The following is a 13,549-nucleotide window of genomic DNA, read 5'->3' on the forward strand; positions in this document are numbered from 1 at the left end:
CATCCACTATAAGGCAGTAAAAGGGAAAGCACAGATGTGAAAATACATACATCCAGCAGTGTCTCTGTATGTACATACCAGATTTCAGGGCCCTAGTCATGTAACCTAAATTCCAGCAAAGTCTCTGTTCCTCCTGTTCCCCACTGCCTGGCTCTGGGCCTTTGGATGCTCCCAGCTAACAGGAAAAGAGCCTCAGGGAGTTGGCTACACCCTCCCATAAATGCTGGCTGCACCAGAGATTTTAAAAATTCAAAGGAAAGCAGCAATGCAAAACTTTGCAAGAGCAGATACTAGAAATAGGGATCTCGACTGTCTGTTTCGTGAGGAAGGTGGAATCCAAGTCTGTACGAAAATCTTACATAGAGGCAAGGAAGGAGGATACCATGAGCTGGAACTCAGGAATTTAAGTCAATTTCTATTGTGCCACCACAGCCCTCATCTGCGAAGTTGCCATGAATTAACTCAGATAACTAATTCTCACTCTTTCATGTAATTTAGGTATCCAAAGACACCAAAAGACCTTGAAGATATGGAGCCAGATCTCTCTACAGCTTGCTTTCTTTGCTACAGCCTCCAAATAATAAAATGGAGTAAGAACATTTCTTTCCTCTCACCTTTAACCTGCTCTTGGAGACACTGATAATGTACTACAAATTAAAAATATGCAGTTATCACCAGTGCAGCAAATAACATTTTCAATGGCATTTTTCAGTTGTAACAACTGAGTTACAAACACAGTCAGGCAGCAGTGACACCTGCTCAGGAGAGCAAAATGAGCTGGATTTGGCCACTGCCAATGCACAACATTTGAGCATATCTGATGGCTTCAGGACAGGGATTCATGGGCCACACAGACAGAATTAAGCCAACCCAGCATCTCCCAGCTCTAATTCTAACTCCACTTTTCACACATCTCAGTGAAAGAATCAGGAATAATTCAGTATCTGATAAAGCTGTTTAAGCAGGGCAAAACTTTTATCTAGTCAACCAGAGCAATATGAAGTTTCTTCTCAGATTTGCCTTGAAATATTGCAGTAAGGATTGCAACACTCATATAATTTGCAATGCTCACATCAAAAGAGGAGAAAAAGCCATCTGAACTAAAGACTCTCCCTAACTTGGCAACAGCATTTGTCTTACCCAGACAGGGAAGTGACCTGAAATTCTAGTTCTCTGTTAATACAAACGAGAATTAAAAATTGTTTGCACAAGAGGATGTTCTTCAGCGCATGTTGTGATTGTACTCTAGGTACAGGCATTAACAGCTGGCAGAGAAGGTTACAGTGGGAAGACCCCCTCCAGCACTGTTTTTTCAAGGCATGCAAAGGCTCACAGTAGAAGAGGCACACAGTCCGTCCACACCCACACTGCAAGCACCAGAGTCCACCACATCTGGATACTCCGTCCAGTTCAGTCACTGACCCTGTCGTGTGACTTCAGGCCAGTATCTTCTCCCCTCTGTCCTTGGAAAATAGACAAGAGGTCAAACCTGACGACAAAGGAGTGGAGAAGCCACCTGCCAAGATAGGCATGGTGGGTTTGGCTCTAGGGACAGAGAGGACAGTACTGGGGAGCAGAGCCAAGTTGTAGCAGATTCTTTGGACTAGAGGCAGGTCACAAACAGTGAGTTCACAGGAGACATCTGCCACCAGCTCAACCAACCCATCCGCAGAATAAACGCTGGGTGACTTTTCACCATCACAGAAAAGGGCTGCAGCAGAAGCAAGAACACAATCTGAACCTCAACGGCAGTGTTTTTGTTGCCTTGCAGATGAGACTGTCCTATCTCTTCCCAAAGAACCTCTAACCTAAGTCACTAATTGCCATCAAACCCTTTTGGTGGGAGTCCTGAGAGCCAAAAGCCCACTGCCCCCCACAAGCATACTCACTCCCCAGAGGAGGTCCACCCAGGGCAACAAATGAAGGACAAGTGTCAGATAAACATACAGTTGCTTGGGATTTGCGGTTGTATGGAGCTTGTAAAACAGGCGAAAAGGTCCAGCTCTGCCTTCAATCAACTGCAATCTTTTTAAATAAAATCACCCTAAAGGTATTATTGTATGTCATTTACTTCACTAATAACAACAGTTAACAACATTTTTGCAAAATAATTTAAGCAGCACTAGGCCCTTAAAAAAAACCCACTATGTAATCGGTAAAAACAATTAGGGCACAATAACATTAACCATCTCAGAGGATGACAAGCCGTTACATCGTAGGTAAATTAGACATACCAGCCATCAGTAACACTACTGACCATCTCGTTCCTATTCTGACCACTTTGTAGCTCAGGATCGAGCAGTTTACCATCTGACTGACAGACTATTATTCAGTATTTATCAGTGAGGAGATGTTTCCACAGCAGAGAGTTTGACTACCCACAGCCACCAGTGTCCTAAAATGTAAAGGATGCTAATAGCCATAGCCTGCTAGTAGGCTACGCTCAACTCCCAGTGCTCAGAATTCAAGGACTTTAAAGGAAGCTACGTTCCAACTGAGGAAAGGATTTGGACCAAGAGCTCTTTTAACCACATCAGTTGTATCTTCAGGCATTTCAGGATCTGTCCTTCCACCCAAGAACCCTGGCAGCTCTTGCACAGACACCCACTGCACTGCTGGCCACGGGACTCAATGCTCATCATGCCTGAATTACTCACGGAAGCAACGTACGCAGAGTCAAGGCTGAGAGCACGCTTTAAACACAGACTCGCACTGGAGTCAAAGGCTTAATCCTGCTCATTTTGTTACTCCCATAAACTATCCTTACAGCTGCAGCAAGGCGACACACACCTCAAAAGCAGCAATCCTTGGCTATTTACAGTTTGAAAACAAATTCCACACCTCCATATTCAAACACAAAACCCTCATGTAAACCATCCCACAAATACCAGGACAGCCTTGGTTCTTGAATTAGCAAGAGTTTACATCGGCCAGGTCTCTACATGAAGTTTCTGGCTGTACAGAGAGGAGGAGGAAAGAGCAGTGGAGATCAAGGAGTTAGTGGCACTCGGCTGCCAGGGTTCAACCCAAATTACCCCAGACATTTTCGTTGACCTTGCCAAATTACTTAGTGAAGTTGTCTTTGATCCAGGTACAGAAGGCAAAGGGGGAATAGCACTTCTGAGGCTTAAAAGTATGTTTTGATCAAGTTAATTACTCAGGGACAATAATCTTACTTCAATGATAGCAGTCCAGTAAGTTTATAGGAGGAGAAAGATACAAAACCATCAGATGTTTCCTCTGTGTGGCAAGAACCTGGCTATTCAAACACCTGTACAGTACCACAAATGCCACTGCAGTATATACAAAGCAGTAATATGAAAGTTTGCACTTTCTCATACAGATTTTTAGCATACATAAATTCAAATTTATTCACCAAAACTGAGCAAAACCAAAACTGTTTGGTAACCAGAATGTGGCAGGGGGGCTAGAGGGAACGGCAATTAATGTCATTCTTAATAATATATTAAAACCCACTTAATATTAGGCTATTACGGAAAGCCATATTACTTCCAAGTCCGCACGCAGGATTTCTGTGAAGCTCTATACCTCCTTCCCAATTAAAACAGAGACTCGCATTCACAGGCAGCTTCCAGTAGAAACCAAAACTCGGAGCTTTTACAGTGCTATTGCACAGAGACAGCAGGACTGTAGCAAAGAGCAAGACATTGTTTCTGTTAATCACCTCACAACATACAGCAGCTTACCTGACATGGACTTCAATTTCATAACCTTCTACCAGTATTAAGCGAAGCAAATTTATGCAGCAACAAAAATAGAGTTCCACTTCACAATTATTTGAATATGATGGTATACTCAGTACGTATCTCAAGTGTCCATTTCCTCTTCAAAACTTTATTTTTTAAAGCAAACTGATTTAAAGCTTATAGTATTTAGCACTGCACCAACTCATCGAGAGACACAGACAAGAAATAATAGCTCCTTTCATTGCAAGAGACTCTCTTCAATAGCATCTCTGAGATAATCGCTATGCTTAGGAAGTGGAAAAACATATGGGCAAGTGGAATAGTTAATGAGCCAGCAGAGTTTTTGTTACTAAACCATGTGGTGGAAACGGTCTAAAAACTGGTTTTTAAACCAAAGCTGCAGCAGCAATATCTTCAAACAAAATTTGGCTTACAAACATGAACAATACATCAAACTCTTTCCTACATCACATATCAGGGTAATTTTTTAAAAAAATCTGGATTCATCTACCCCCAAAAATTAGGATCTGTGGCATAACAGGATTAAGATTAATTAGAAACTGAGAAGATCAACCTAGTTTCTAGTATTTGTTAGTGTTTTTCGAAAAGGATCCTGCATCTGTACCTTATCGCTAGCTCTGTATTTAAGGGAGAACTTCTTCCAGGCCTACCCGATGAGATGACATTAACACACGCCGCTTATCACCTCTCACTGCTCCTATTTCCTGCAAGCTCCAGGGGCTAAGGGAAGAACGCGCTTTTGAAGAACTGTAAAGTTCCTGTTATCCCAGCAGACAAGATATTAAACAACACAAGCCAGCTCCAGTTCATGACAAACACAAGTTGAGCTGCATTCAAAAAATATTGAATAACATCAAATAAAGCTGTACACCACTTTAAAAAGAAAAAAAAAAAGAAAGAAAAGGAAAAGAAGTCCCTTTGAATTTGGATCCAATTCTTTCTAGCATTTGCTAAAGAAAGAGGGCCTCTTTGTAGGCACTTTGATTGCCACTCACTCTGATCTTTCGTTTGCTACTTAAAGGATAGAGAGAAAAACCAACTTCCCTCCAGGAAAGGAAGGGAAACGGGCCTCTCTTCCCATTGTCTGTATTTTACCCAGACACGTGAGAAATTTTCGAGGGGATGCAAGTCCCCCCTGCACAGGCTTTTAAGCCGGGGTCATTCAGAAAATCCTCACACCACCACCACCACCCCCCCCCTGCAGGGACCTGGCTCTCCACCAGCAGCAGATGTGGCACCCTGACTGCAACACCCCTCCCCTCCTGTGCAGCTGTGGAAGGTGACAAGGGCTCCAAGGATTATCGCCATTTCCCAGCCACGTCAAAAGAAACGCAGAGAAAAAGGTGCCTTTTCACGTGGTTTCTCTGATAAACTGCAGAGAGTCGGGAACCAGCACGCAGCTCCCAAAGTGCTCCTGAGAGCGGGGATGCTGACACGAATTAACATCCAGGCAAACCTTCCCCTACGCACCCCAGGGAGATCCGCCAGCTCGGCTGTGGCTGGCACGCAGGCTGCCACCGGCACCGGGCGATGCCGGGCACCGGGCCCCGAGCACCGAGCCCCTCGCTTTGTTAGCGACCGGAGGGGCCGCCGCTGCAGCCGCTACCCGGCAAGCGAGAAGCATCCCATTGTGCAGGCTGCTGCCAGCCTCGGGGACCTCAGCCCCCCCGGCAAGGCGTCCCAGACGGGCTCGCAGCCCTGTGAGGAGAAACCAGCCTCTATGCCCGGCGCCAGCCCTTCTCCCCCCCGCAGCACAGCCACCCAAAAAAGTTTTGCTGGGCAAGAGGGGCCCTGCCTGCCCCTCGCTCGCTGCGAAAGCACAAAGGGTCGCGCCGGGGAAAACGAAGTTGGGGCTTGGCGGGGTGGGGGGCGCCCGGCGGGGCTCCTGCCGCCCGGAGCCCGCTGCCCACCCCCGGCCGCCCGCCCCCGGCCGCCCTTGAGCCGCGCACGGCGCTACCTGAACAGGGCGACCGCAGTCTGGTTCCTCCTCCACGCCTTGCCCTGCTGCAGCAGCACCCCCTGCACGATCTCCTTCTCGTCGGGCAGCCGGTAGACGGGGAAGACGTAGAGCCAGCAGAGGACGAAGACGCCCAGGGCGCTGGCCCCCACGGGCAGGCGGGTGCGCGGCCACTTCCACGCCAGCCCCGCCATCCTCCTCCCGCAGCGCCGCCGCCGCGCCGGGCCGCTCTCCGGCATCAGGCCCGCGCCATGCGGCGCCCGCGGGCGGGGGGGGCCCCGCCTCAGCCCCGCCGCCGCCCGCGCCCTAAGCCCGGCGGCCCGCCCGCCGCCCGCCGCCCGCCGCCATCGCCGCCCCGCCGGCCGGGGGGGGGCCGGGCCCCGCGGGCGTCGGGTCTCCTGCCGGGGCTGGGGCTGCGCCGCGGCTGGCTGCTCTCTCGGCGGTGGCGGCTGCCGCCCTTCCTCACGGTCATTTGGTCCCTCGCTTTCCCCGCCAGACGATGCTCCGCCGCTCCCCGCCCTCCCTCCGCCTCCCGCCGAGCCCGCGCGCTCTCCCCCGCTCGCCGCCGCGCTGCGGGCGGCCCCGGTAAATTTCCACCCCGCCCCTGATGCGGGGTGCCCCGGCCGCCCGCCCGCCCCCCGGCCGCCGCGAGAGGGAAGGAGGGGGGCAGGGAGGGAGAGATGGGCGGCCGGAGCAGCAAGCTGCTGCGGGGCTCCGCTGCGGCCCCGCGCCCCCCGCCTCTCCCGCTCGACCCGCAGGCACCGGCCGTGCCGGAACGGAGCGGGGACGGTCGGTCCCGCTCCGCGCTCGCCGCTGCGGGCAGCGCCGCCGGCGCCCCGCTTTCTGCCGCCAGCCCCGGCGGCGGCCGCGCCGCTCGCCAGCGCCCCCTGGCGGCCATCGGCCCCCTCCCTCTCCGCACCGTCCCCACCCGCCGCCCCGCGCCTGGCGGGTCCCCCCGCGGCAGCCCCGCGGCCCGGTCAGGAGCCCGGGGGCCGGGGCCGCTGCGCCCGCCGCCCCGCAAAGGCAGGTCTGGGATTATTCAGCCAGCGGCGGGGCACGGACACCCCAGAAGAGGAGCGCGCCCCGGCCGGCAGCACTGCCCGCCGAGCAGCGGCTCCGCGCCGGCGGCGCCGGGTCCGGGAGGAAGATGCGCGGGGGCTGCACCTCGGGGGCGGGTTGCGGCCAGAGCGGGGGCGTCCCAGCCCGGTTGGGGCTGTGGTCGCGGTGCCCAGTGCGTGGGGAAGGGGCAGAGAGACCGCCCCCAGGGCACGGAGCAGCAGCGTGAGCCGTGCACACCTGGTGGGGCTGCCCAGCGGGAGCCCCCCGCGGGGGGGGGGCGCCATGACGGCCCTCAGACCGCCCGAACCCGCGGAGAGAGGGGACCCCGTCGCGGCAGCAGAGTGGCTCCCGCAGCAGAAACTCACTCCTCTCTGCCGTAATCAGGTGGGCTGAAACCTGGAAGACTTGTTCATCTCCCGGTGAGGACCTCAGGGGGGGTCCCCACGCTCAGAGCCCGGTCTCTGGTCCCCGGCTGTGGCAGAAAAGGCAAATTCAGCCTGGGCTGGCACCACCACTTCGCGTCCAGCGTTCCCAGACCCACGGCAGAACGCTGCGGACTCCCGGGCAGCCCTAAGAGGAGTTAGTAGCCATCTGCTTTCCAGACTCTCAGGAGCACACAGAGACTTGGCTACCTCAGGGGCCCTCTGGGTTGTGTGGTAACCAAGGGATGGCTTTGAATGCTTGGGAGACTCCAGGTGTCAAGGAGATGCTGAGAGCCGTGCAGGACAGCATCTGCCCGGCTCCAGGCGGGCCAGCACAGCACATCCTGCAGAGAGGGGTTGACTATGGCGGGTGGTGGGGAAGGAAGAACCACCGAGCTCATCTGCTGAAGTTGTCCGAAGCGCAGTGATGGAAGGCTGCCCTTGGTCACCTAGCAAAGGGCAGCAGAAAAATATCTGTGGGTTCAGATCCTCACCATAGCAGCTCGATATTCAGTCAAACAACTTCCGAGTTTGAAAATAGACAACCCCAGATTCCACAGCACTTTCGGGAAATGTCCAGAAATTCCCCTGTACTAATGATTAAAGGAAGCATTGAAAAAATTTTGGGTGAAGGAAGAAAAGCAAGAAGAAAGTTTGACATGGTTGGTTTCATGTGTCCTGACCATAAGGTAGCAATAAAATAATCATGAATTGGCTGTTTATACAGCATTTTCAGCTAGAGGTCCCAAAGAGATACTTCTTAGTTCTCAGTAAGGAACAAACTTGGCAATCTCCACATACTTTCGGTACTTTAGAGGAGGAAAAACATTCTCTCTTTCATTATGTGTTGCTGTGTAGAAATGTACAGACAAATGGAATATCAACGTGATGATGCCTAATGAACACAAGTTATCAGAAACTTGTAATTGCTTAAGAAACGGTTTATTTCTTATCTGATATGCTAAAGCAGTCTAGAGCATTAGAGCTCTTCTCTGCTAATAAAATGGGAAATATAACTGAGCAAGGCATTTTAGCCAACCTCTGGCCAAAAAAAAAGTATTTTGAGCTGGATAAATATTTTCACTTTGGTGAGGAAGCTATTTACAAACAGCAAAAATAAACCAAAATCTATTCAGTCACTGCTATTAAAAACAAACAGAACCATTTGATCTCTTGAGACTAATTCAAAACATAAGTAGCTAGACTCATAAAAAGTAAAAAAAAAAAAAAACCCAAACAAAGAAACAAAACCAAAAAAACCCTATTGAAATGTGCAAAACTGTATCCCAAGTTAATTTCTGCCTTTTTGCTCACCTTTAGCTGAGAAGAGACAAACCAGAGGCCCGGTACTGCTTGGGAAACTATAGAGTAATGAAGGTGGGTTAATTAGCATTGATAATATACAGCTGTGGGCTGGCTTCAGGGGCGGTGGGTTGGCTGATGTGGATAAGGTGCAGCTGTGGCTGGTTCTGTGAAAAGGTTGGGCAGCCAATGAAGAGGGAGCAGCTGAGGAAGAAGAAGTGTGTGCTGGATGAGGAGAGACTTAAAAGAAGGCAGCAGAAGGACTGGTATGAAAAGTGTGTTGGTATGAGATGGTAAAAGACCTTGTTGCAGCTGGCCAGTTTGGAGAGTGCTGTGAGAGGAAACCAGAAAGTGGAGAAGAGCAAGAGAAAGTAGGAATGACTGTTATTCTTTCACTAAGTTGCTTGTAGTTAATTGAAATAAACCAGATACAATTATTTGTTAATCTCTTCAGTAATGTAATCCCTCCCAAAGTAAAATAGAGAGGGAATATCCCTTTAATAAAGGGCCTTTGCTCTTGTACAATGAGACACAAACTTTTGGGATATCTTTTTTTGTGAACCTGTGAGATGTTCCGAAGCCTTTCCTCTTTTTTTTTTTTTTTTTTTTTTTTTTTTTTCCTGAATATATTTCAGCATGAAGCCCCCAAGGCTGTTCAATGAATTTGTAACAGCCCATGGTCTGTCTAGTGTCGTGGTGGTAAATCCATCCCTGTGTCTTGCCTACTATCCACAAGGAGCCAGGTGGATCAAGACAGAGATGAGGCAGAGCTTGTTACGTTGCTGCTGACTTGTTTCGGTGAACTGAAAATGCCTGGCTTGCTCTGCTCTTGTACAGGTGGAAATTACAGGTACACCAGGTACAGCTTAAACCCTTGGTCTTTCACTCTACAGTCAAATCTGTTTCTGGGCAGCTTTATCAGCCTCTGCCCTTTACCTCTGTCAGTGAGCCCTGAAGAGAAGGGCATCGATGCTTTCTGCTGAGGATAACAGCTTCAGGAAGGCAAGAATAAACAGCCAAACATGAATCTTGCTTACAAGCAAACAGTTAAGTACTTCAGTGGCAATTTGCAATCATTGAGAAGATATAGAGATGTAGTGATCAACAATCCATGTCTTTAAATCAAAGCAGAAAACTGAAATTCAGGCACAATTCTTCTGAGTGATGAGATTTAATCTCGCCTCCGTTACTGTAGTCCCACATAAGATGATCAGCTAGAAAGGCCACTTATTCAGGGCATGGTTCATATGCAGCCCTACTACAGAAAAAAAAAAAAAAAACAACCCACAAACCCACAAACCAAAAAATGTTATTGAGAGGTGCCTTTAAAAAGCAGCACAGAGGACAGCCATGAGGGAGAACACAGAAAAACACACACTTTAAACACTGAGAAGAAATAGCGTGACTGTCCACCGATCAGAAAGAAAACAGCATTGTGGTTTCACTCTAAAGTGCACTGGCAGAACTCTTTTTTGACTTTCTATTGCCTGTTTATTCACCACAGCCACAGCAAGAGTTTCCCTTACAGTGGGTGCATCTGTGTGCCAGCTGCCCACCTGCTCCGCCAGCCTCGTGTTTCCCATGTGGGAGAAGCCAAGACCCTGCCCGGCTGCCCTGCACCGCTGCTGTGCCTGAGAAAGCCCAGGGCAAAGGCCTTTTCCAAGCGTGGTAAAGCAGGACTTCCTCTCTCCTTTACCCCTAGCCCAAAACACGCACAAAGATCAGAGCTGCATCCTTCAAAAAATCCAGGTTTTGCCTGCTTTCATCTGGAGAATCTTATACTCCTGCATGCACCCCTGTATACCTTGTCTTTGCTACCTTTCCAGCCCTCTCACTTCCAAAATAACAGGGCTTTCCCCTCCACTTCGGCATCCTACTCGCTTGCCGCTCTGCAGAAGTGGCAGAGGAGTGGCACCGGGATCAGCTTTCAGGCTATGGTGTCCTTTCAGCTGATGAAAATACTATTGCACCATATACCTACAAGGTAGATCTGTTACTTTCCAAATGCACTCAGTTACCACCTGACTAAAATACTTTGTTTTATGCTGTGCCCTCAGTTCTGCAACTATTTTATGCTCCGTTAGTAGAGTCTACGTGAAGGTTGGATTTTTTTCTAACGCAGAAGGGAACTGAAGAAAAAGCACCAAAAAACAAACCAATTGGTGTTACGTGTCGAACGGCAGTCCTTATTGGCCACTACTATGAACAGTCAGTGTTTCTTTGGTATGTGTTTTGACCAAATGTACAACAGCAAACCATTCAGAAATCGTCACCTGTCTGAGATATTATTGTAGGCCAGCTTTTGTGTGGTTAGCTTTGAACAGGCTGATTTCTCTGCATTCCTCCTATTGACACAGTTTGAAAAACTAGCATCTGAACCTCACTCTGTAAGAGTAACGTAAACAGCATGAACACCTCTGTGAACGGACACGCTCTTGCCCATACAAAGACCTGTTGGCAGATTCCTATAATGCTTCTCCCTATCAGGATTTACTCTGCAGCTTCACTAAAACCACCAACAAATGTGTATTCTCACTGATAAAGCATTTTAAGCCCCTGATATGACAGGCAGTTTTATATAATCCTATTGGAGGGGGAGAATTATAACTACAACATCAAATTAACATTTCTGTAAAGGCATGGTGTCCAAAAGCTAATCTGTTTTCACCTGGCTGTACCAGTTAGCCTTCAGAAGAAAAAATGACAAATTTTGCCACATTTTTTTCCCCTCAGCTGTCATGCTCTAATAATATCATTACTGTGACAACATCTACAGTCATCCTTCCAGCTGCAGCGAGGACTCAGAATGCACAAGGAAGAAGCATAAAAGAGGAAAAAAGGATCTTACTGATGAAAGGCAGATTTCATTCTCTAAAACAGAGAACCTCTTTTATGAGCAGTGTTGAAAGGACTTTCAAAATGTCCTCTTATGCAACCGTGATATTAGCTGGTAACAAGGTGGAACAAGAATAAGCGAAAACATGCAGGAGTAACACAGACGTATCAAGCCATTAGCCATAGGCACTTTGCTTTTTGGTTTTGCACAGAAAACCAAAATGTTTTTTCTCATAAAATGGAGGAGCACAGGCAGTTTTTGACAACTTTGCCATCACTACTGTACATCATTATAGTATCTTTAGGAAAGCCATAAAGACCAGACTTCTGTTCTACAGCGCTGGCTTCAGGATACATCTTTAGCATGTTTTAATATATGTAAAAGTGCCTGTGCAAGGCATGGATGTGTACGAGCACCAGTGAGGTGAAGAAAGGAAGTACAGTGAAATTCCAGGTGACATTGCTGCCATGTGCACTACAAGAAGCTCCCTTTCAAAATCAGCATCTATCACAGTGTGCATCCAAGTCTTCCTCTCATGTCCATGATACAGATACTCAGACAATTGGCATAGTTTTATCCAATAGAAGTAGATGTATCCATAAATCACAGTAAGTTTTTACAGTTCTTAAAGGGTTTGATGTTCAGCACAATTGGGTCCTGTTGTAACAAAGGTAAAAAAAAACGTTTCTAGCCCAGACCACTACATCAGTTACTACTGAAAAACATCAGAGCCTAGAAAGAAGCTCTGAATATAAAGCATTCTTCTTCCAAACTGAGAAATCAATTATGAAGAATAGCTGTAAAGCTGTAGAGAAAAAATTTACAATGCACATATGAACATACATTAATGGAGATAGATGGGTTCAGCAGCCTCTCTGAAGGCTTCCATAGGGAAAACCACCTGTGAACAAGACGCAGTGAGCCCGAACCCCTGTGCAGCTCTGTGAGTTGTCCTTCCTCATGGGAGCAAGCTGTGCTGGTATTAAGGGGTTTACTCAGAAAGAGAAAGGCTTCCCAGTAGAGTAAGGGACTTGCTGGATGAGTATCAATTATGTATTAGAACTGTCATGCCAAAAATATTGTGGCTGGAGGGGTCCTATTTTATTATGCACCGTTTTAAAAGGAAATAAAATGCGTATTAAATTAACAGTGGAACATGTACATACACACAGACTCCAAGAACGTCTCTTAAGCAAGCAGGCACTTCCCTTGTTAGGTGAGTTCCTTTTCCTTGGGGACTCAAACAGATTCTGACCTCATGTCTGACATTTGCCGAAATTTCGATCTGAGCTGCTGCTGTCAGGAAGCCGTCGTTCATAATTTAGCATTGTTTAAGAACGCCTGGTCACGAGAAGGTCATGTCTGATACGGAGGGGGATATAATAGATTTGGTCCCGCAGGAAGTAATCCCTCTAGACTAGCATGAAGTGTATGGAAGGAAAGCAGAGGAGAGGGAAAAAAATTGATGATGATGCATCTTTTCTTCCTGTGACAAACGATCCTTAGCTCTTATTAGGGAGAAGCATGAATCTGTATGAGGCATCAAAAGTCCCGTTCTGCTTCTGAGACCAGGTGAGAATTAATAGTAGATCTAGATGATGTGATTTATTCAGTTGTCCACCCTGAAAAAAGTGATGGAGAAATGGGTGAAGCAAAAACAGGCGACGCAGACATGTGTTTAAAGGGAAGTTTCAGCAAGGATGGTTGCCACTCTCGAAGCCTTGACAGGTAAGAACCTACGGGGAAGCCTCACAAACACTCTTGCTCTCCCTGGCTGCTGCTGGCAAGCACTTGCACCCTGAGGATGACCCGTTGCTCTGAAGGGTGCAGTGGTCTCAGCAGAAATGGAAACCTGACTTAAAACAGAGCAAAAGGCAAGGCTTCGGTGATGGGAAATCAGACAGCCTGGCTAGATGAGCTTTCAGGTGCAGAACCAGTGCAGAAATTGCTGAGTTCTGCACAGAGTTCAGGTCGTGTGTCAGGTTTCCATTACAGGTCTTCCATTAGCCCATTTATTTAGGGCAATATTTTCATGCTGGCTTCAGAAGAGTTTTTCCAAATATATTAATTAAAACATACTTGCGTACAGTAGCAATATGCATATAGTAACATACACAGGAACCAGAACCAGTACCCCTCTGGTGTTTTTAAGTAGGTCCCAGAAGTTTGGGTTTTTTCTGAGAGTTATCATTACCTTTGTCCCTATTTAGCAGGGGAAACAGAAATCTGGAAAGATGTGGCTGAT

General features: G+C 48.1%; 1 protein-coding gene across 1 annotated transcript in view; it reads right to left on the reverse strand.

The window, feature by feature from the left end:
• The window catches only part of ST8SIA1 (ST8 alpha-N-acetyl-neuraminide alpha-2,8-sialyltransferase 1), a 141,437-nt gene extending 135,257 nt beyond the window's left edge, over positions 1-6,180 (reverse strand). The window contains exon 1 of the mRNA XM_055712930.1: positions 5,686-6,180. Within this exon, the coding sequence (XP_055568905.1) occupies positions 5,686-5,924 (239 nt within the window). The 5' untranslated portion in view covers positions 5,925-6,180. The remainder of the gene's footprint in view (positions 1-5,685) is intronic.
• Between the last annotated feature and the right edge of the window lie 7,369 nt (positions 6,181-13,549).

The sequence above is a fragment of the Falco cherrug genome, chromosome 5 (genome assembly GCF_023634085.1).
Source record: "Falco cherrug isolate bFalChe1 chromosome 5, bFalChe1.pri, whole genome shotgun sequence".
Taxonomy (NCBI): domain Eukaryota; kingdom Metazoa; phylum Chordata; class Aves; order Falconiformes; family Falconidae; genus Falco; species Falco cherrug.